A 20571-nucleotide genomic window follows, 5' to 3' on the forward strand; every position below is an offset into this window, starting at 1 on the left:
AATAATAATATCAATATAATAATAATAATACCACTATAATAAAAATAATAATAATACCAATATAATAATAATACCAATGGTATTATTAATAATACCAATACCAATGGTATTATAGTAATACCACTATAATAATAATAATAACAATAATACCAATATAATAATAGTAATACCAATATAATAATAATAATAATAATAATACCACAATAATAATAATAATAATAATAATAATAATACCACAATAATAATAATACCACAATAATAATAATAATAATAATAATAATAATAATAATGCTACTTTATAATTGTAATTTTGTTACTGTTATGAATAGTAATGTAAACATCTGATATGCAGGGTGTATTTCCATTCACTGGACCAAATTTGGCACAAATACCTGATGTGCCCAAATTTAAATACTGTTAGGGTTGGCGGGGATTGATTTTGCCATTTCGGAGTTGCGGTTGCTTGGATTCATAGTTCACCTACAATCAAAGAGCTTCCTGAACTCCACCAATGATGGAATTGATCCAAACATGGCATACAGAACTCCCATAACCAACCGAAAATACTGAAAGAGTTTGCTGGGCATTGACCTTGAGTTTGGGAGTTGTAGTTCACTTCACCTACATCCAGAGAGCACTGTGGACTCAAATAATGATGGATCTGGACCAAACTTGGCACAGATACACAATATGCCTAAATGTGGACACTGGTTGTTAGGGGGAAATAGACCTTGACATTTGGGAGTTGTAGTTGCTGGGATGTATAGTTCACCTGCAATCAGTGAGCATTCTGAATTCCACCAATGATGGAATTGAACCAAACTTGGCACACAGAACTCACGTGACCAACAGAAAATACTGGAAAGGTTTGGTAGGCATTGAACTTGAGTTTTGGAGTTGTAGTTCACCTACATCCAGGTAGAACGGTGGACGCAAGCAACATCCAGACCAAATTTGTCATGAATACTCAATCTGCCCAAATGTGAACACTGGTGGAGTTTGGGGAACTGTGGACTCAAAAAATGCTTGACCAAACTTGGCACGAATACTCCATATGCCCAAATAGGAACACAGATGGAGTTTAGGGGAAATAGACCTTGACATTTGGGAGTTGTAGTTGCTGGGATTTATAGTTCACCTACAATCAAAGAGCATTCTGAATTCCACCAATGATGGAATTGAATCAAACTTGGCACACAGAACTCACGTGACCAACAGAAAATACTGGAAGGGTTTGGTGAGCATTGACCTTGAGTTTTGGAGTTGTAGTTCACCTACATCCAGAGAGTGCTGTGGACTCAAACAATGATGGATCTGGACCAAATATGGCACAGATATGCAATATGCCTAAATGTAAACACTGGTGGCGTTTGGGGAAAATAGACATTAACATTTGGGTGTTGCTGGGATTTATAGTTCACCTACAATCAAAGAGCACGACAAACAGAAAATACTGGAAAGGGTTTGGTGGGCATAGACCTTGAGTTTGGGAGTTGTAGTTTACCTACATCCAGAGAGCACTGTGGACTCAAACAATGATCTCTAGACTAAACTTGGCACAGATACTCAATATGCCTCAATGCGAACACTGGTGAAGTTAGGGGAAAACAGACCTTGACATTTGGGAGTTGTATTTGCTGGGATTTATAGTTCACCTACAATCAAAGAGCATTCTGAACCCCACCAATGATAGAATTGGGCTAAACTTCCCACACAGAACTTCCATGCTTTGAAGGGACTTGCTGGTGCAAGACTCGCTCCAGCCTCACCCCTTTTTCGCACATGAGAGTCATGCTTCCATGTGCTGAGCATGCATGCTCTCCCCTCCCTGCTTGGGGTCTCAGAACCAGCGCTCCCCTTGGCTGAGAGGCCGGCCAATCACAGCAGAGGAGAGCTTTTGGTGGAAGGATTTGCCATCTGTTTCCAAAAAGGAAGAGAAGGACAGTGGTTCCGAAAATGACTTCGGAGTTGCGACCCCTCTGAAACCTCCTCACAACCCTCCTAGGGGTCGCAACCCCCAAGTAGAGGTACGCCATATTAGGAAATAATGACACCGATAACCCAGGAACACAAACCATAATGTTATGTAGTTGTTTTCAAACTGCATATTTTTTCTTGCAACAACCCAACAAATTTTTTAATACTGTTTGTGTTTAATTCTGTTGCAATGTTTACATATTTTACATTGGATACCAATGCATATACATCAAGCCGTTTTGAGTCCCCTTTGGGAGAGGTAAACAAACATAACAATATATATATATATATATATGCACAGATACAAAAGCCATTTTCCTGGAAGGACTACAACTAAAAAATCATTGCACCACACCAAATAAACGCACAACACACCGCATAGTTGTACAAAAAGGGGCCTGAATGTGAGCCCAATGCAAACACAACTGACCAGCCACAATCCGGACACTCTCCGGCCAAAGAAGGACACAACCTGTTCAAAGCAGTAGATCATGCATGTGCAAACTTGGGCTGTCCACGTGTTTTGGACTCCAACTCCCACCATTCCTAACAGCCTCAGGCCTCTTCCTTTTCCCCCTCAGCCGCTTAAGCGGCTGAGGGGGAAAAGGAAAGGGCCTGAGGTTGTTAGGAATGGTGGGAGTTGGAGTCCAAAACACATGGATAGAGGACCCAAGTTGGCCCAGGCCTGCAGTAGATAGACCCCAATGCCCGTATCCGCGTCCCACCAATGGCACCCCGTATCCGCGTCCCACCAATGGCGCCCCGTATCCGCATCCCACCCATGCCGCCCCGTATCTGCGTCCCACCAATGGCGTCCCGTATCTGCGTCCCACCAATGGCACCCCATATCCGCATTCCACCAATGGTGCCCCATATCCGCATTCCATCAATGGCGCCCAGTATCCGCGTCCCAACAATGGCACCATGTATCCGCATCCCACCAATGGCACCCCGTATCCGCGTCCCACCAATTGGACCCCATATCCGCGTCCCACCGATGGCACCCCGTATCTGCGTCCCAACAATGGTGCCCCATATCCACGTCCCACCAATGGCACCCCGTATCCACGTCCCACCAATGGCACCCCATATCCACGTCCCACCAATGGCACCCCGTATCTGCGTCCCACCAATGGCACCCTGTATCCGCGTCCCACCAATGGCACCCCATATCCGCGTCCCACCAATGGCACCCCATATCCGCGTCCCACCAATGGCACCCTGTATCTGCGTCCCACCAATGGCACCCCGTATCCACGTTCCACCAATGACTCCCCATATCCGCATCCAAAAATGGCACCCCGTATCCGCGTCCCACCAATGGCGTCCCATATCTGCGTCCCACCAATGGCGCCCCGTATCCGCATCCCACCAATGGCGCCCCGTATCCGCGTCCCACCAATGGCGCCCCGTATCCGCGTCCCACCAATGGCGCCCCGTATCCGCATCCCATCAATGGCACCCCGTATCCGTGTCCCAACAATGGCAACCCATATCCGCGTCCCACCAATGGCACCCCGTATCTGCGTCCCACCAATGGCACCCCGTATCTGCATCCCACCAATGGCGCCCCATATCCGCGTCCCACCAATGGCACCCAGTATCCGCGTCCCACCAATGGCGCCCCGTATCCGTGTTGCACCAATGGCGTCCCGTATCCGCATTCCACCAATGGCACCCCGTATCCGCACCCCATCAATGGCACCCCGTATCTGCACACCACCAATGGCACCCTGTATCCGCATCTCACCAATGGCACCCCGTATCCACGTCCCACCAATGACTCCCCATATCCGAATCCAACAATGGCCCCCCTTATCCGCATCCCAACAATGGCACCCTGTATCCGCATCCCACAATGGCGCCCCGTATCCGCGTCCCATCAATGGCATCCCGTATCCGCGTCCCACCAATGGCACCCCGTATCCGCGTCCCACAATGGCACCCCGTATCCGCGTCCCACCAATGGCGCCCCGTATCCGCGTCCCACTAATGGCGCCCCGTATCCGCGTCCCACCAATGGCGCCCCGTATCCGCATCCCAGCAATAGCACCCCGTATCCACGTCCCACCAGTGGCACCCCATATCCGCGTCCCACCAATGGCACCTCTGGTTTGCTTTGTTCTGTTAGAAATGTAATATAATTTGACTGGTTGTTCTGACACGACAAATAACCAATGGCACCCCGTATCCACGTCCCACCAATGGCACCCCGTATCCCCGTCCTACCTGCAATGCGGAGGACAGCCCTCTCGGCCGGGTCCAGGACTGTCCCGCTGCTGCCCGAGGCTGACTTGGTGCGCTTGGTGCGCTGGTGTTTGGGCAGGTTCCAGGGTAGAGTGTCCCCCGGAGAGGGGGAACCCCCACTGCTGCTGCCACCGCTGGAACTCCCTGCCACTGGCGCCGCGGACGCGGAGGACGATGCCGCCGCCGCCATCTTGGACTTTTCCTTCCGTCGGGAAGACATCACCTCCTGCAAGAAGAAGGAAGTAAGGAACGAGAAAGAATGAAGCCAAGCCAAGGACGCCAACACTCAAAGGGTCTAACCTGGAGTACTCCGTATCCACGTCCCACCCACTCAGCAACCACAGCCCCTTCCTTTGAGGCCATAAGTTTTTGGCACAAGACCAACAAAGCAAGGATTCAATGGTGTCAGCAAAAGGTTCAGGTCTATTTTCCTGGCCCACTCATTCAAACAAAGAGATTCCAGCAGGATGGCCATCTGCAGGGAGTGATTGGATGGTGCACAGCAGAAAATTGAACTGGATGGCCTTAACAGTCTCTTCCAACAGGATTATATGGAAGTCTTTAAACAGAGGCTGGATGGCCATCTGCTGGGAGGGATTGGATGGTACCCTACTGTCTGGAAGACCAGATAGCCCTTGTATTCTATGGAAGTCTTTAAACAGAGTCCAGGTGGCCATCTGCAGGGAAGGATTGGATGGTGTCCTCCTGCCTAGAGGACTGGATGGCGTTTGCAATCTCTTCCAATAGGATTCTATCTAAGTCTTAAAACAGAGGCTGGATGGTCATCTGCCGGGAGGGATTGGATGGTGTCCTCCTGCCTGGCAGAAGGGGGTTTGATCAGATGGCCTTTGCAGCCTTTTCCAATAGGATTTTATGGAAGTCTATCTGACCATCTGTTGGGAGGGATTGGATGGTGTCCTCCTGCCTGGAGGACTGGGTGGCCTTTGCAATCTCTTCCATCATGATTCTATGGAACTCTTTAAACAAAGGCCAAGTGGCCATCTGTTGGGATGGATTTGATGGTGTCTTCCTGCCTAAAAGACCAAATGGCCCTTGCAGCCTTTTCCAATAGGATTCTATTGAAGTCCTTAAACAAAGGCTGAATGACCATCTGTTGGGAGGGATCGAATGGTGTCGTTCTACCTAAACATTAGGAAGAACTCTGGGACAGTTAAGAGCTCTTCAACAGTGTGATTTGCTGCCTGGGGTCTCATTCCTTCTCTGAAGGATTTTAAACAGAGGATGGAAGGCCATCTGTTGGGAGTGCTTTGATGGTGTCTTCCTATATTGCAGAATGGCTTGGACTGGGTGGCCCTTGGGGTCTCTGCCAGCTCTAGGATTCGTTCCTTGTGGAAAGCAAAGTGGGGTATAAATAAATATAAGTAATAATAATAATAAATCATCTATATCTGTACATATAAAAAAGTCAGTGTTTGTATGTATGTTTGTATGTATGCAGCGGGAGGTGTATCTTTCTGATTGGCTGCCACTGTAGTACAATTTGCATATGGTTTCTGATTGGCCAGCCACAACATTCCAGCATTCTCAAGTGGCTGAAAGAGGAAAGGAAATTTGCATATGGTTTCTGATTGGCCAGCCTCAACAGGAGCCCCTGGTGGCGCAGAGGGTTAAACCCCTGTGCCGTGCAAGCAGTGGATGAGCTCCCTCCGTCAGCTCCAGCTCCTCATGCGGGGACATGAGAGAAGCCTCTCACAAGGATGGTAAAAGAAGGATCAAAACATCCTGGCGTCCTCTGGGCAACGTCCTTGCAGACGTCCAATTTTCTCACACCAGAAGCGACTTGCAGTTTCTCAAGTCACTCCTGACACGACATTCTCAAGTGGATGAGAAGAGAAAGGAAAGGGCCTGAGGGATTTGCAGTACCTTCACTCACTCTACATCCTACTGCAGTTTGGAAGAGGGTGGACCACGGATGATGGGACTTGCAGTACCACCGCTCACTTTCTGAGACCGCTGTGACCTTCGTCCAATGACCAATCAAGACCAAACTTGGCACACAGAGCCCACAAGACCCACTCTCCATCCTGGTGCTGTGACCTTCGTCCAATGACTGATCAAGACCAAACTTGGCACACAGAGCCCACAAGACCCACTCTCCATCCTGGTGCAGTTTGGAGGAGGATGGACCATGGATGATGGGACTTGCAGTACCTTCACTCACTTTCTGAGACCTCTGTGACCTTCGTCCAATGACCGATCAAGACCAAACTTGGCGCACAGAGCCCACAAGACCCACTCTCCATTCTGGTGCAGTTTGGAGGAGGATGGACCATGGATGATGGGACTTGCAGTACCACCACTCACTTTCTGAGACCGCTGTGACCTTCGTCCAATGACCGATCAAGACCAAACTTGGCACACAGAGCCCACAAGACCCACTCTCCATCCTGGTGCAGTTTGGAAAAGGATGGACCACGGATGATGGGACTTGCAGTACCACCACTCACTTTCTGAGACCGCTGTGACCTTCGTCCAATGACTGATCAAGACCAAACTTGGCACACAGAGCCCACAAGACCCACTCTCCATCCTGGTGCAGTTTGGAAGAGGATGGACCACGGATGATGGGACTTGCAATACCTTCACTCACTTTCTGAGACTGCTGTGACCTTCGTCCAATGACCGATCAAGACCAAACTTGGCACACAGAGCCCACAAGACCCACTCTCCATTCTGGTGCAGTTTGGAAGAGGATGGACCACGGATGATGGGACTTGCAGTACCTTCACTCACTTTCTGAGACTGCTGTGACCTTCGTCCAATGACTGATCAAGACCAAACTTGGCACACAGAGCCCACAAGACCCACTCTCCATCCTGGTGCAGTTTGGAGGAGGATGGACCACGGATGATGGGACTTACAGTACCTTCACTCACTTTCTGAGACCGCTGTGACCTTCGTCCAATGACCGATCAAGACCAAACTTGGCACACAGAGCCCACAAGACCCACTCTCCATCCTGGAGCAGTTTGGAGGAGAATGAACCACGGATGATGGGACTCGCAGTACCACCGCTCACTTTCTGAGACCGCTGAGACCTTCGTCCAATGACCAATCAAGACCAAACGTGGCACACAGAGCCCACAAGACCCACTCTCCATCCTGGTGCAGTTTGGAGGAGGATGGACTATGGATGATGGGACTCGCAGTACCTTCACTAACTTCCTGAGACCACTGCGAGCCATATAAATAACTGATAAAGACCACCCTTGAGACACAATTCCTTTCTCAAATAACCCGGGCAGTGCCGGGTCCCCAAGCTAGTAATAATAATAAATATGATCCAATAGGTCGGGGTCACGGGACAGTTGGGTCTGGACCCCCCCCCCCCCCCCAAAAATCCAACCTTGGCAATGGCATTACGTGCAATCAGTTACTGGCCAAAATCTGACCATAGCTTTGCATCAAGTAAAGAGTGTGGATTTCCCCGCGCATCATGTGCATCCGCATATGCAGCCAAATGCGCCGGTGTCCACCCAAGGGCAAGCGTGCCACAAAGACACAAAGGGCTTGGACTCACTGACCTCAGTGGACCCCTCGAGGAGTGAACCCAGGGAAAGGGGCAGAGTGGGAGGAAGAAAAGGAAGGAATTCCACAGCTGAGGGCCCCACCCAGGATCATGCCAAAGAATACTATCATCACCTTAATTAACACTCTCCGTTCCCTGTATTTACGCATTTTAATAACAGCAGACATTTAATCAACTTTGTGTTTTGTTTGTTTGTTTATTTGTTAAAAATGCAATACAACTGTTTGGTTTGGGTTGTTGTAGGTTTTTTCGGGCTATATGGCCATGTTCTAGAGGCATTCTCTCCTGACCTTTTGCCTGCATCTATGGCAAGCATCCTCAGAGGTTGTGAGGTCTGTTGGAACTAGGAAAATTGGGTTTATATATCTGTGGAATGATGACCAGGGTGGGACAAAGGACTCTTGTCTGCTGGAGCTGGATGTGAATGTTTCAACTGGGTTGTTGTAGGTTTTTTCGGCCTATATGGCCATGTTCTAGAGGCATTCTCTCCTGACGTTTCGCCTGCATCTATGGCAAGCATCCTCAGAGGTTGTGAGGTCTGTTGGAACTAGGAAAATTGGGTTTATATATCTGTGGAATGATGACCAGGGTGGGACAAAGAACTCTTGTCTGCTGGAGCTAGGTGGGAATGTTTCAACTGACCACCTTCATTAGCATTTGATGGCCTGGCAGTGCCTGGAGCAAACTTTTGTTGAGAGGTGATTAGATGTCCTTGCTTGTTTCCTCTCTTGTTTGTTTGGTTTGCTCCTGACACGATAAATAAATAAGTCCCAGTTCTCACAGCAAGAGGGAAAGAAGGCACCCCAGTGAGCACACTCTGGGACTGGACCTGTGTCCACTGGACATTTGCAGCTGGGGATGTCCAAAGGCCCCGCCAGGCCGCCCCATGGACGCCAGAGGTTTGGCTGCATAATGCACTTACTGGTGAAAAGGGGAGGGAGGGGGCTTTGTAATGTTATTTATTAGGTAACAACAACAACAACAACAATCCCCAAAAGCCATCCAGTCCAATTCGCTTCTTCCTGCCAAGCAGGAAAAGCACCATCAAAGCCCACTTGACAGATGGCCATCCAGAATCTGCTTAATATTATTATCATACATTATATAATAATAACAACAACAACAACAACAACAACAACAGAAACCTAGAGTTGTAAGGGACACCAAAGGCCACCTAGTCCAACCCCCTTCCTTCCATGCAGGAAAAATCACCACCAAAGCCCACCCAAAAGATGGCCATCCATTGTATATAATACATATTTCTTATTTATTATTATATAGAAAAATATAAAATAAAAAATATAAAAAATATAAAATATATAAAACAAATATAAAATATAAAATATAAAATATAAAATATAAAATATAAAATATAAAATATAAAATATAAAATATAAAATATAAAATATAAAATATAAAATATAAAATATAAAATATATAAAATAATGTTAGATCACCAAAGGCCATCCAGTCCAACCCTTCTTTCGTGCAGGAAAAGCACCACCAAAGCCCACCTGAAAGATGGCCATCCAGACTGCTTATTATCATCATTATATCTATCATATATTATGTAATAATAATAATTACAGACTCCTAGAGTTGGGACCCCAAAGACCATCTAGTCCAACCCCCTTCCATGCAGGAAAAAACACCATCAAAATCCACCTGAAAGATGGTCAGTCAGTCTCTGCTAAATAATATATACACACACACATATACACATACAATAATAATAATAATAATAATAATAGAATCTTGCAGTTTGTAAGGGACCCTAAAAGGCCATCCAGTCCAACCCCCTTCTTTCTTCCATGTAGGAAAAGTGCTATCAAAACCCACCTGACAGATGGCCATCCAGCCTCTGCTTATTATTATTATTATTATATTATATATTACATTATAGATTATATTATTATAGATTATATTATAAACAACAATAATAGAATATTACAGTTGGAAGGCACCCCAAAGGCCATCCAGTCCATCCCTCTGCTTCCATGCAGGAAAAGCACCATCAAAGCTCACCTGACAGATGGCCATCCAGCCTCTACTTATTAATATATTACATATTATATTACATACATATATACTACAATATATAATAATAATAATAATAATAATAATAATAATAGAATCCTAGAGTTGGAAGGGGCCCCAAAGGCCATCCAATCCAACCCTCGTCTTTCTTCCTTGCAGGAAAAGCACCTTCAAAACTCACCTGACAGATGGCCATTCAGCCTCTGATTATTATTATTATTATCATTATATTTATATAACATAGTATAGTATTATATGTTGAAGTATATAATAATAATAATAATATACTTATAGTATAGTATTATATGTTGAAGTATATAATAATAATAATAATAATAATAATAATTATATACTTCAACATATAATACTATACTATGTTATATAATAATAATAATAATAATAATAATAATAATAATAATAATAGAATCCTAGAGTTGGAAGGGGCTCCAAAGACCATCCAGTCCAACCCTCGTCTTTCTTCCATGCAGGAAAGCACCATCAAAACCCCTTTGACAGATGTCCATCCAGCTTCTGCTTAAAGGCCTCCAAAGGTGTGGGAGAGTGCCACTGCCGGACAGACCTTGTGGTCAGCTGCATTAACACTAAAAATCGCATCATGTGCAAATTACAACCTAAAACATATCAACATTACAAAAGAACAAAATACAGAATTGAAACCAATGCAACTATGAATTCTTGCATAAGCCATAGGGGAAGATGGGGCAGGGAATGGGGTCAGGGGTCCAGCAGGCCTGGCGACCTTTGACCCACCCCTCCCCGGTCATCACGCCTGGGGCTGCCTCCCTTTCCCATCTTCCCAGGGATTACATAAGAAGCCCCCTCCCCTCCTGCCATGGCTATGACTGAGCCTGACGTCACCAGCGGCACCCCCGGGATTTGGGGGGGGGGGGCAGGCATTTGGCAGCGGGGGCAGCAGCGGCAGCATAATGGGGGGGGGGGAGAAATGCTTTGGAAAGAGCCAATGCTTCTGTTGCTAGGAGAAAAGCAGGAGCCTTGAAAGGCGGGGGGGGGGGGGGATTGCACCAAGTGGGGGGGGGGTGCAGAAGGGAGGCCACAATCATGCCCCCCCCCCCACATCCCTCTGGATGGAGGCACTGGGCATAGCTCTGCAATAATAATAATGATGATGGTGGTGGTGATGGAGGGGTGCCCCCCCCCCGCCGGGCTGGACAAACTGGCCCATCCAGCTAGGCCAGGCCAGGCCACGTGCAGGACATTCCTCCGGCCTCTTGACCCCCTCTGGACACAAGGGAGGGGGGAGGAGGAGGAGAGGTTTGCAGTCACCCCCAGGCCCCCCTCCCAAGGGCAAGAGGTCAGTAATAATAGTAGTAGAAGTAATAACAATAATAATACAGTAGTAATAGTCTCATAATAATATAAATCCGCCTTTCCTGTCTCTCTTTTGGGGGGGGGGGGTCAGCCCAGTGCAAAATAATAATAATAATAATAATAATAATAATAATAATAATAATAATATCCCTGCCTCCCCTAACTCCCTTTTTGGGGGGCAGGCCAGTTCATCATCATAATAATAATAATAATAATAATAATAATAATAATAACAATAATATTCTCATAATAATATACCTGGCTCCCTTAGGAGGGGGGTTGGCTAGTGCAAAATAATAATTATGATGATGATAATAATAATAATAATAATAATAATGCAATATTCTCATAACAATATACTTCGCTGCCTTAGGAGAGGGGTCCAGCCTAGTGCATAATAATAATAATAATAATAGTAATAGTAATAATGCAATATAGTCACAAGAATAAACCTTCCTCGCCAAATAATAATAATGATAATAATAATGCAATATTCTCATAACAATATACTTGGCTGCCTTAGGAGAGGGGTCCAGCCTAGTGCATAATAATAATAATAATAATAATAATAGTAATAATGCAATATAGTCACAAGAATAAACCTTCCTCGCCAAATAATAATAATGATAATAATAATGCAATATTCTCATAACAATATACTTGGCTGCCTTAGGAGAGGGGTCCAGCCTAGTGCATAATAATAATAATGCAATATTCTCACAATAATATCCCTTCCTCTGCTATCTCCCTTTTTGAAAGGTCAGCCCAGTGCATAATAATAATAATAATAATAATAATAATAATTATGCAATATTCTAATAACAATATACTTGGCTCCCTCAGGAAGGGGGGTCGGCCTAGTGCATAATAATAATAATAATAATAATAATAATGCAATATTCTCACAATAATATCCCTGGCTAATCTCCCTTTTCGAAGGCTCAGCCCAGTGCATAATAATAATATTAATAATAATAATGCAATATTCTAATAACAATATGCTTGGCTCCTTTTGGAGGGGGGGTCGGCCTAGTGCATGCACCTGCTTGTCAGATTTTGTTGGATTCTTTTCAGTTTGTGAAACCCGAGGATGTGGACAAGGTACTTGGAGGAATGAGACCCACCACGTCCATCCTAGACCCCTGCCCATCCTGGCTTCTTAAGGAGGCCAGAGGGGGATTGGCCGAGTGGGTAACGGTGGTGGTTAACGCCTCCCTTCGGGAAGGCAGGATTCCAGCGAGCCTAAAACAGGCTATTATAAAGCCGCTGTTGAAGAAACCATCACTGGACCCCACTAAATTGGACAACTTTCGGCCTGTTTCCAATCTTCCCTTCTTGGGCAAAGTCATGGAAAGCGTGGTGGCCTCACAACTCCAGGTATTCTTGAGAGACACGGATTATCTGGATCCGGCACAGTCTGGTTTCAGACCGGGACATGGTACCGAGACGGTCTTGGTCGCCTTAGTGGATGATCTGCGCCGGGAGCTAGACAGGGGGAGTGTGTCCCTGTTGGTGCTCCTGGACCTCTCAGCGGCCTTCGATACCGTCGACCACGGTATTCTTCTGGGGCGCCTTGCAGAGATGGGGCTCGGGGGCACTGCTTTGCAGTGGCTCCGGTCATTTCTGGAGGGTCGTACTCAGAAGGTGTTACTGGGGGACTCCTGTTCAGCGCCGCAGCCGTTGACCTGTGGCGTTCCTCAGGGTTCCATCTTGTCCCCCTTGTTGTTTAACATCTACATGAAGCCGCTGGGTGAGATCATCCGGAGTTTCGGGGTGCGGTGTCACCTGTACGCAGATGACGTCCAACTCTGTCACTCCTTCCCACCTGCTACTAAGGAGGCCGTCGAAGTCCTGAACCGGTGCCTGGCCGCTGTAATGGTCTGGATGAGGGCGAACAAACTGAAATTAAATCCAGACAAGACAGAGGTACTCCTGGTCAGTCGCAAGGCCGAACAGGGCATAGGGTTACAGCCTGTGCTGGACGGGGTCGCACTCCCCTTGAAGGCGCAGGTTCGCAGCTTGGGTGTGACCCTGGACTCATCACTGAGCCTGGAGCCTCAGGTTTCAGCGGTGACCAGGGGAGCATTTGCACAGCTTAGGCTCGTGCGCCAGCTGCGCCCGTATCTTGGGAAGTCTGACTTGGCCACGGTGGTACACGCTTTGGTCACATCCCGCCTCGACTACTGCAACGCTCTCTACGTGGGGCTGCCCTTGAAGACGGTCCGGAAGCTGCAGCTAGTCCAGCGCGCGGCAGCCATGTTGTTAACCGGGGCTGGACGCAGGGAGCATACAACGCCCCTGCTGTCCCAGCTCCACTGGCTGCCGATCTGCTACCGGGCCCAATTTAAGGTGCTGGTGTTATCCTACAAAGCCCTAAACGGTTCCGGCCCAAAATACCTTGCAGACCGCATCTCGGCCTATGAGCCCACGAGGGCCTTGAGATCATCCGGGGAGGCCCTTCTCTCGGTCCCGCCTGCCTCACAGGCCCGTCTGGCGGGGACGAGGGAGCGGGCCTTCTCGGTGGTGGCCCCCCGGCTGTGGAACGCCCTCCCTACTGAAGTTAGACAGGCGCCCTCCTTGATGGCCTTTCGCAGGGGCCTGAAGACATGGCTCTTCGAGCAGGCCTTCAGTTGAGTGTATTGAATGAAAATGGAATGAACTATGACTACGAATTTTGCCTATGACCCCAGGACTTGACGAAGCGGATTTTTTAGTATAAGTATATGTTATGTTTGTATTGTCTGTTAGTATTGTCTCGATTCATTGTACACCGTCTTCCTTGTTGCTGTTCACCGCCCCGAGTCGCCTTCGGGCTGAGAGGGGCGGTCAATAAGTGCAAGAAATAAATAAATAAATAAATAAATAATAATAATAATAATAATAATAATATCTTCCCAATAATATCCCTTGCTTCCTTATCTCCCTTTTCGAAGGGTCAGCCCAGTGCAGAATAATGATGATAATAATAATAATAATAATAATATCTTCATAATAATATCCTTTGCTCCCTTATCTCCCTTTTTGAAGGCTTAGCCCAGTGCAGAATAATAATAATAATAATAATAACAATAATAATAATGATGATAATAATGCAATATTCTCATAATAATATATCTGTCTCCTATTGGAGGGGGGGGGGATTGGCCTAGTGCATAATAATAATAATAATAATAATGCAATATTCTCACAATAATATCCCTGGCTCATCTCCCTTTCGAAGGGTTAGCCCACTGCATAATAATAATAATAATAATCTCATAATAATATACTTAGTTTCCTTTGGAGGGGGGGGGGTGTCATGATATAATCTCATGATAATAATAATAATAATAATAATAATAATACACCTGTCTTCCCCATTGCATCCCCTCCACCCCTGCCCCCCCCCCCCTTTGCAGCAGGCCCCAAGGGTCACTAATGCCAAGCCTCCCCCCTTTGCAACAACCCTATACATTGGGGGGGGGGGTGCATTTCCCACTCACCTGTGGGTCCCTCTGCTCCTGCTCCTCTTGCTGCCCAGGTGTGCGCCTCCAGCCACCTCCTGCCCGCGAAGCATGCCGGCCGGCCCTCCCTCCCTCTTTCCTTCCTTGCCCCCCCCTTCCTTGCTTGGAGCCAAGGGGAGGATCCACACCCAGGACACGCACCCACGAGGGGGGGAAGCGAAAGGGAGAGGGAGGGGCGGGTGGTGGTGCCAGGAAGAGAGAGGGAGGGGGAAAGAAAGGGGGGGGGTCAATGGATGGAGGAAGGGCTGGGCTGGCAGGTGGGAGGGAGGGAAAGAAATGGGGAGGGGGGGTCTCAGAGTCAGGAAGCGCCCAGTAGCAACAGTAGCAGCAGAAGCACTTGCAACACTTTCCCTTTTTGCAGGCGAGGCTCCGCCCCTTTTCCCGGGCACTGCAGCTGCCTCATTTGCATGCCGGGGAATGCGCGCGCACCTGCTCTCTCCTGCTCTCCTGCTGCTCTGCTGCCTTGCCTATCTCTGCTGCCCACCCGGTTGGAAAGGGCTCCCTGCAGAGGCACACACTGGACTGACAGCCAGGCACAAGCAAGGAGAAGCAGCCACAGCAGCATTGGGGATGAGAACTATACATCCCAGCAACTACAACTCCCAAATGTCAAGAGGAGAGGGGTCCCCAAAGGCCATCCAGCCCAGGCCTTGTTTACAAACCTCTCCAGAAGGAACCAGGCAGCAGCCTAGGCTCCAGGACAGTGGATAGTGAACCCCAGAGGCTATCCAGAGGAAGAGGGCAACTCAAAGGACCAAAAGTCAGGAGAACAAGCCCTGTGAGGAGCGGTTTAAAGAGCTGGGCATGTTTAGCCTGCAGAAAAGAAGGCAGAAACATACTGTTTCCTTCCATTTTGTATACTGAAGGGAGATGTTGATTCTTAAGCTGGAATGTGTCCAAAGGAGGGTGACTAAAATGATCAAGGGCCTGGAGAACAAGCCCTGTGAGGAGCGGTTTAAAGAGCTGGGCATGTTTAGCCTGCAGAAAAGAAGGCAGAAACATACTGTTTCCTTCCATTTTGTATATTGAAGGGAGATGTTGACTCTTAAGCTGGAATGCGTCCAAAGGAGGGTGACTAGAATGATCAAGGGCCTGGAGAACAAGCCCCATGAGGAGCGGCTTAAAGAGCTGGGCATGTTTAGCCTGCAGAAAAGAAGGCAGAAACATATTGTTTCCTTCCATTTTGTATTATTGCAGGGAGATGTTGACTCTTAAGCTGGAATGTCTCCAATGGAAAAGGGCAACTCAAAGGACCAAAGGTCTGGAGAACAAGCCCTGTGAGGAGCAGTTAAAAGAGCTGGGCATGTTTAGCCTGCAGAAAAGAAGGCAAAAGCATACTGTTTCCTTCCATTCCTTATTGAATCCCAGAATCAAAGAGTTGGAAGAGACCTCGTGGACCATCATCCAGTCCAACCCCATTCTGCCAAGAAACAGGAATATTGCATTCCAATCACCCCTGACAGATGGCCATCCAGCCTCTGTTTAAAAGCTTCCAAAGGAGGAGCCTCCACCACACTCTGGGGCAGAGAGTTCCACTGCTGAACGGCTCTCACAGTCAGGAAGTTCTTCCTAATGTTCAGATGGAATCTCCTCTCTTGTAGTTTGAAGCCATTGTTCCATGGCGTCCTAGTCTCCAAGGAAGCAGAAAACAAGCTTGCTCCCTCCTCCTCCCTGTGGCTTCCTCTCACATATTTATACATGGCTATCATATTCCCTCTCAGCCTTCTCTTCTCCAGGCTGAACATGCCCAACTCCTTAAGCCGTTCCTCATAGGGCTTGTTCTCCAGACCCTTGATCATTTGAGTCGCCCTCCTCTGGACACATTCCAGCTTGTCAATATCTCTCTTGAACTGTGGTGCCCAGAATTGGACACAATATTCCAGGTGTGGTCTAACCACAGCGGAATACAGCATGGGGAGCAGGACTTCCTTGAGGGGGTGGTCTCTTCCTTTTGGGGTCTTCAGAGGTTGGATGAGATGGCCTTGAGCAAATCAAGGGGTTAGACTAGATGGCCTTTGGGGGTCCCTTCCAAATCTCTGACTCTATCATTTCCTGGCTTTGTGGAAGAGTCTGCTTTTGGGGAGGGGGCTCTCTTCCTTTTGGGGTCTTCAGGGATTGGATGAGATGACCCTCAGCAGTGAACAAATCAGGGGGTTGGACAAGATGGTCTTTAGGGGTCCCTTCCAAATTTTTGATTTGCTGCGTAGAAGAGTCCGCTTTGGGGGGGGGGGGGTGCTGTCTTCCTTTTGGGGTCTTCAAGGGTTAGATGGATGAGATGGCCCTTAGCGGTGAAGTTCCACCTCAAGGGGTTGGACTACTTGGCCTTTGGGGGTCCCTTCCAAATGTTTGATTCAATCATTTCCCGGCTATGTAGAAGAGGCTGCCTAGGGGAGGGGGCTTCCTTCCTTTTGGGGTCTTCACGGGCTGGATGAGGTGGACCTTAGCAGTGAGCAAATCAAGGGGTTGGATTAGATGGTCTTTAGGGGTCCCTTCCAAATTTTTGATTTGTTGTGTAGAAGAGTCCGCTTTGGGGGGGGGGGATGCTGTCTTCCTTTTGGGGTCTTCAAGGGTTAGATGGCTGAGATGGCCCTTGGTGGTGAAGTTCCACCTCGAGGGGCTGGACTAGATGGCCTTTGGGGGTGCCTTCCCAATTTTTGATTTTATCATTTCCTTGGTGCATGAAAAAATATGCTTTTGGGGAGGGGTGCTCTTTTTTGGGGGGGGGGTCTTCAAGGGTTGGATGGATGAGATGGCCCTTAGCGGTGAAATTCCACCTCAAGGGGCTGGACTAGCTGGCCTTTGAGAGCCCCTTCCAAATCTCTGATTTGATCAGTTCCTGGCTATGTGGAAGAGGCTGCCTTGGGGAGGGGGCTTCCTTCCTTTTGAGGTCTTCAGTGGTTGGATGAGATGGCCCTCAGCAGTGAACAAATCAAGGGGCTGGACTAGATGGCCTTTGGGGGTCCCTTCTGAATCTCTGATTCGATCATTTCCTGGCTAAGTGGAAGAGTCTGCTTTTGAGGAGGGGGCTTCCTTCCTTTTGGGGTTTTCAGGAATTTGATGAGATGGCCCTCAGCAGTGAACAAATCAAGGGGCTGGACTGGATGGCCTTTGGGGGTCCCTTCCAAATCTCTGATTTGATCAGTTCCTGGCTATGTGGAAGAGGCTGCCTTGCGGAGGGGGCTTCCTTCCTTTTGGGGTCTTCAGGGGTTGGATGAGGTGGTCTTTAGCAGACATTAATAGGCTGGACTAGATGGCCTTTAGGGGTCCCTTCTCTCGATCATTTCCTGGCTTTGTGGAAGAGTCTGCTTTTGGGGAGGGGACTCTCTTCCTTTTGGGGTCTTCAGGGGCTGGATGAGGTGGAGCTTAGCAGTGTGCAAATCAAGGGACTGGACTAAATTACCTTTGGGTTTCCCGAATTTTTGATTCTTTAGAAGAGTCTGCTTTTGGGGAGGGGGGGGTGCTAGCTTCCTTTTGGGGTCTTCAAGGGTTAGATGGCTGAGATGCCCTTAGACGTGAAGTTCCACCTCAATGGGCTGGACTAGATGGCCTTTGGGGACCCCTTCCAACTCTACGATGCTTCTTTTGGGGAGGCTTACCTGAAATCGAAGGTGCAGGTGTCACTCCAAAGGCAAGGATCCATCCATTGGAACGCTGTGTCCCCCCTCCCCAGAAGAACCCCCCCCCAAAAAAAAACCCAGACCCAGCCCTGTTTACCTACAGATCTCCTGGAGCAGCAGCAACCACCGCAATGGCTGGCAAGGGGCTGGGAGTCCAAGCAAAGGCAGGCAAGGAGCGCCTGCATGGGAGGAAGGCAGGCTCAAATGGCAAAGGGCATTGGAAACAGAGAGGAGGGGATGGTCATGAATGGACATTGGTCTGGCAGCAGAACAAGCTTCATCTGTCCCAAACACTTGGGAGCGGCATCCTCCTCTCTTTTGCACAAAGGAAGGAAGCGCCCTCCATCCCCAGGCTCCTCACCATAAATTATATTTTATTCCACTGGTTCCAGTTTGACCTCTAGGACAGAAAACATTAACCTCTGCCTAACTACAACCAAGAAGCAAATTCCAGGTATTGTTTCGCCATGAGAATGACTAGGCCTCAAGACAAACGGAGGCGTTGGGTCACGGCAACATCCTTTATCGGGCTGGTCGGGGAAAGGTTAGAGAGATGGGCCAAAACTAACAAAATGAAGTTCAACAGTGACAAATGCAAGATACTCCACTTTGGCAGAAAAAATGAAATGCAAAGAGACAGAATGGGGGACAATGCCTGGCTCGAGAGCAGTACGTGTGAAAAAGATCTTGGAGTCCTCGTGGACAACAAGTTAAACATGAGCCAACAATGTGATGTGGCGGCAAAAAAAGCCAATGGGATTTTGGCCTGCATCAAGAGGAGCATAGTGTCTAGATCTAAGGAAGTCATGCTACCCATGCTCTATTCTGCTTTGGTTAGACCACACCTGGAATATTGTGTCCAATTCTGGGCACCACAATTCAAGAGAGATATTGACAAGTTGGAATGTGTCCAGAGGAGGGCGACTAAAATGATCAAGGGTCTGGAGAACAAGCCCTATGAGGAGCGGCTAAAGGAGCTGGGCATGTTTAGCCTGAAGAAGAGAAGGCTGAGAGGAGATATGATAGCCATGTAGAAATATGTGAGAGGAAGCCACAGGGAGGAGGGAGCAAGCTTCCTTCCTGCTTCCTTGGAGACTAGGACGCAATGGAACAATGGCTTCAAACTACAAGAGAGGAGATTCCATCTGAACATGAGGAAGAACTTCCTGACTGTGAGAGCCGTTCAGCAGTGGAACTCTCTGCCCCGGAGGGAGTGTGGTGGAGGCTCCTTCTTTGGAAGCTTTTAAGCAGAGACTGGATGGCCATCTGTCAGGGGTGCTTTGAATGCAATATTCCTGCTTCTTGGCAGAATGGGGTTGGACTGGATGGCCCATGAGGTCTCTTCCAACTCTAGGATTCTATGATTCTATGATACATCATCCCATTATCTTCATTGTGAGACCTCCAAAGACAAAACTGGGATCACCTGGTTGACGTCTATTCCTTTCTGTCTCATTTTTATCCTGTCATGTCAGGGATGGGCAAACTTGGCCCCTCCAGGTGTTTTGGACTTCAAATTCCACAATTCCGAACAGCCTACCGGCTGTTAGGAATACTGTGGGACTTTCAAATCCAGACTGACAAAGTTTTGGAACACAATACGCCAGACATCACGATTGTGGAAAAGAAAAAGTCTGGATTATTGATGTCGCCATTCCAGGTGAGAGTCGCATTGAGGACAAACAACAGGAAAAACCAGCCGTGATCAGGACCTCAAAATTGAACGGCACAGTCCTAGATGTTTGGGAAGTGTTCAACTTGTGATTTTGTGATATGAAATCTGGAATATATATCTCACTGCTGTGACATACTGTATAATAATAATAATAATAATAATCATCATCATCATCATCATCATCATCATCTGTGTTGTGCCTCTGCGTGCAGTCTGTCTACGCGATTTTCTTGCATCCTCAGCTGGTGCAAGAAGATCGCACAGACAGACTCCAAGCAGAGGCACAACACCGTTGCTCAGATGATTCATTGGAAGTTGTGCCACAAAGACCATCTGCCTGTGACAAAGAACTGGTGGGATCACAAGCCAGAAAAAGGTTATAGAAAAGAGGAGATTCCATCTGAACATTAGGAAGAACTTCCTGACTGTGAGAGCCGTTCAGCAGTGGAACTCTCTGCCCCGGAGTGTGGTGGAGGCTCCTTCTTTGGAAGCTTTTAAGCAGAGGCTGGATGGCCATCTGTCAGGGGTGATTTGAATGCAATATTCCTGCTTCTTGGCAGGGGGTCGGACTGGATGGCCCATGAGGTCTCTTCCAACTCTTTGATTCTATGATTC

General features: G+C 47.7%; 1 protein-coding gene across 1 annotated transcript in view; it reads right to left on the reverse strand.

Moving 5' to 3' along the window:
- PLEC (plectin) overlaps nucleotides 1-20571 on the reverse strand; it is a 301817-nt gene that overhangs the window by 271987 nt on the left and 9259 nt on the right. The window contains exon 4 of the mRNA XM_067466996.1: nucleotides 4207-4450. Within this exon, the coding sequence (XP_067323097.1) occupies nucleotides 4207-4450 (244 nt within the window). The remainder of the gene's footprint in view (nucleotides 1-4206; nucleotides 4451-20571) is intronic.

The sequence above is a fragment of the Anolis sagrei genome, chromosome 4, assembly GCF_037176765.1.
Source record: "Anolis sagrei isolate rAnoSag1 chromosome 4, rAnoSag1.mat, whole genome shotgun sequence".
Lineage (NCBI taxonomy): Eukaryota > Metazoa > Chordata > Lepidosauria > Squamata > Dactyloidae > Anolis > Anolis sagrei.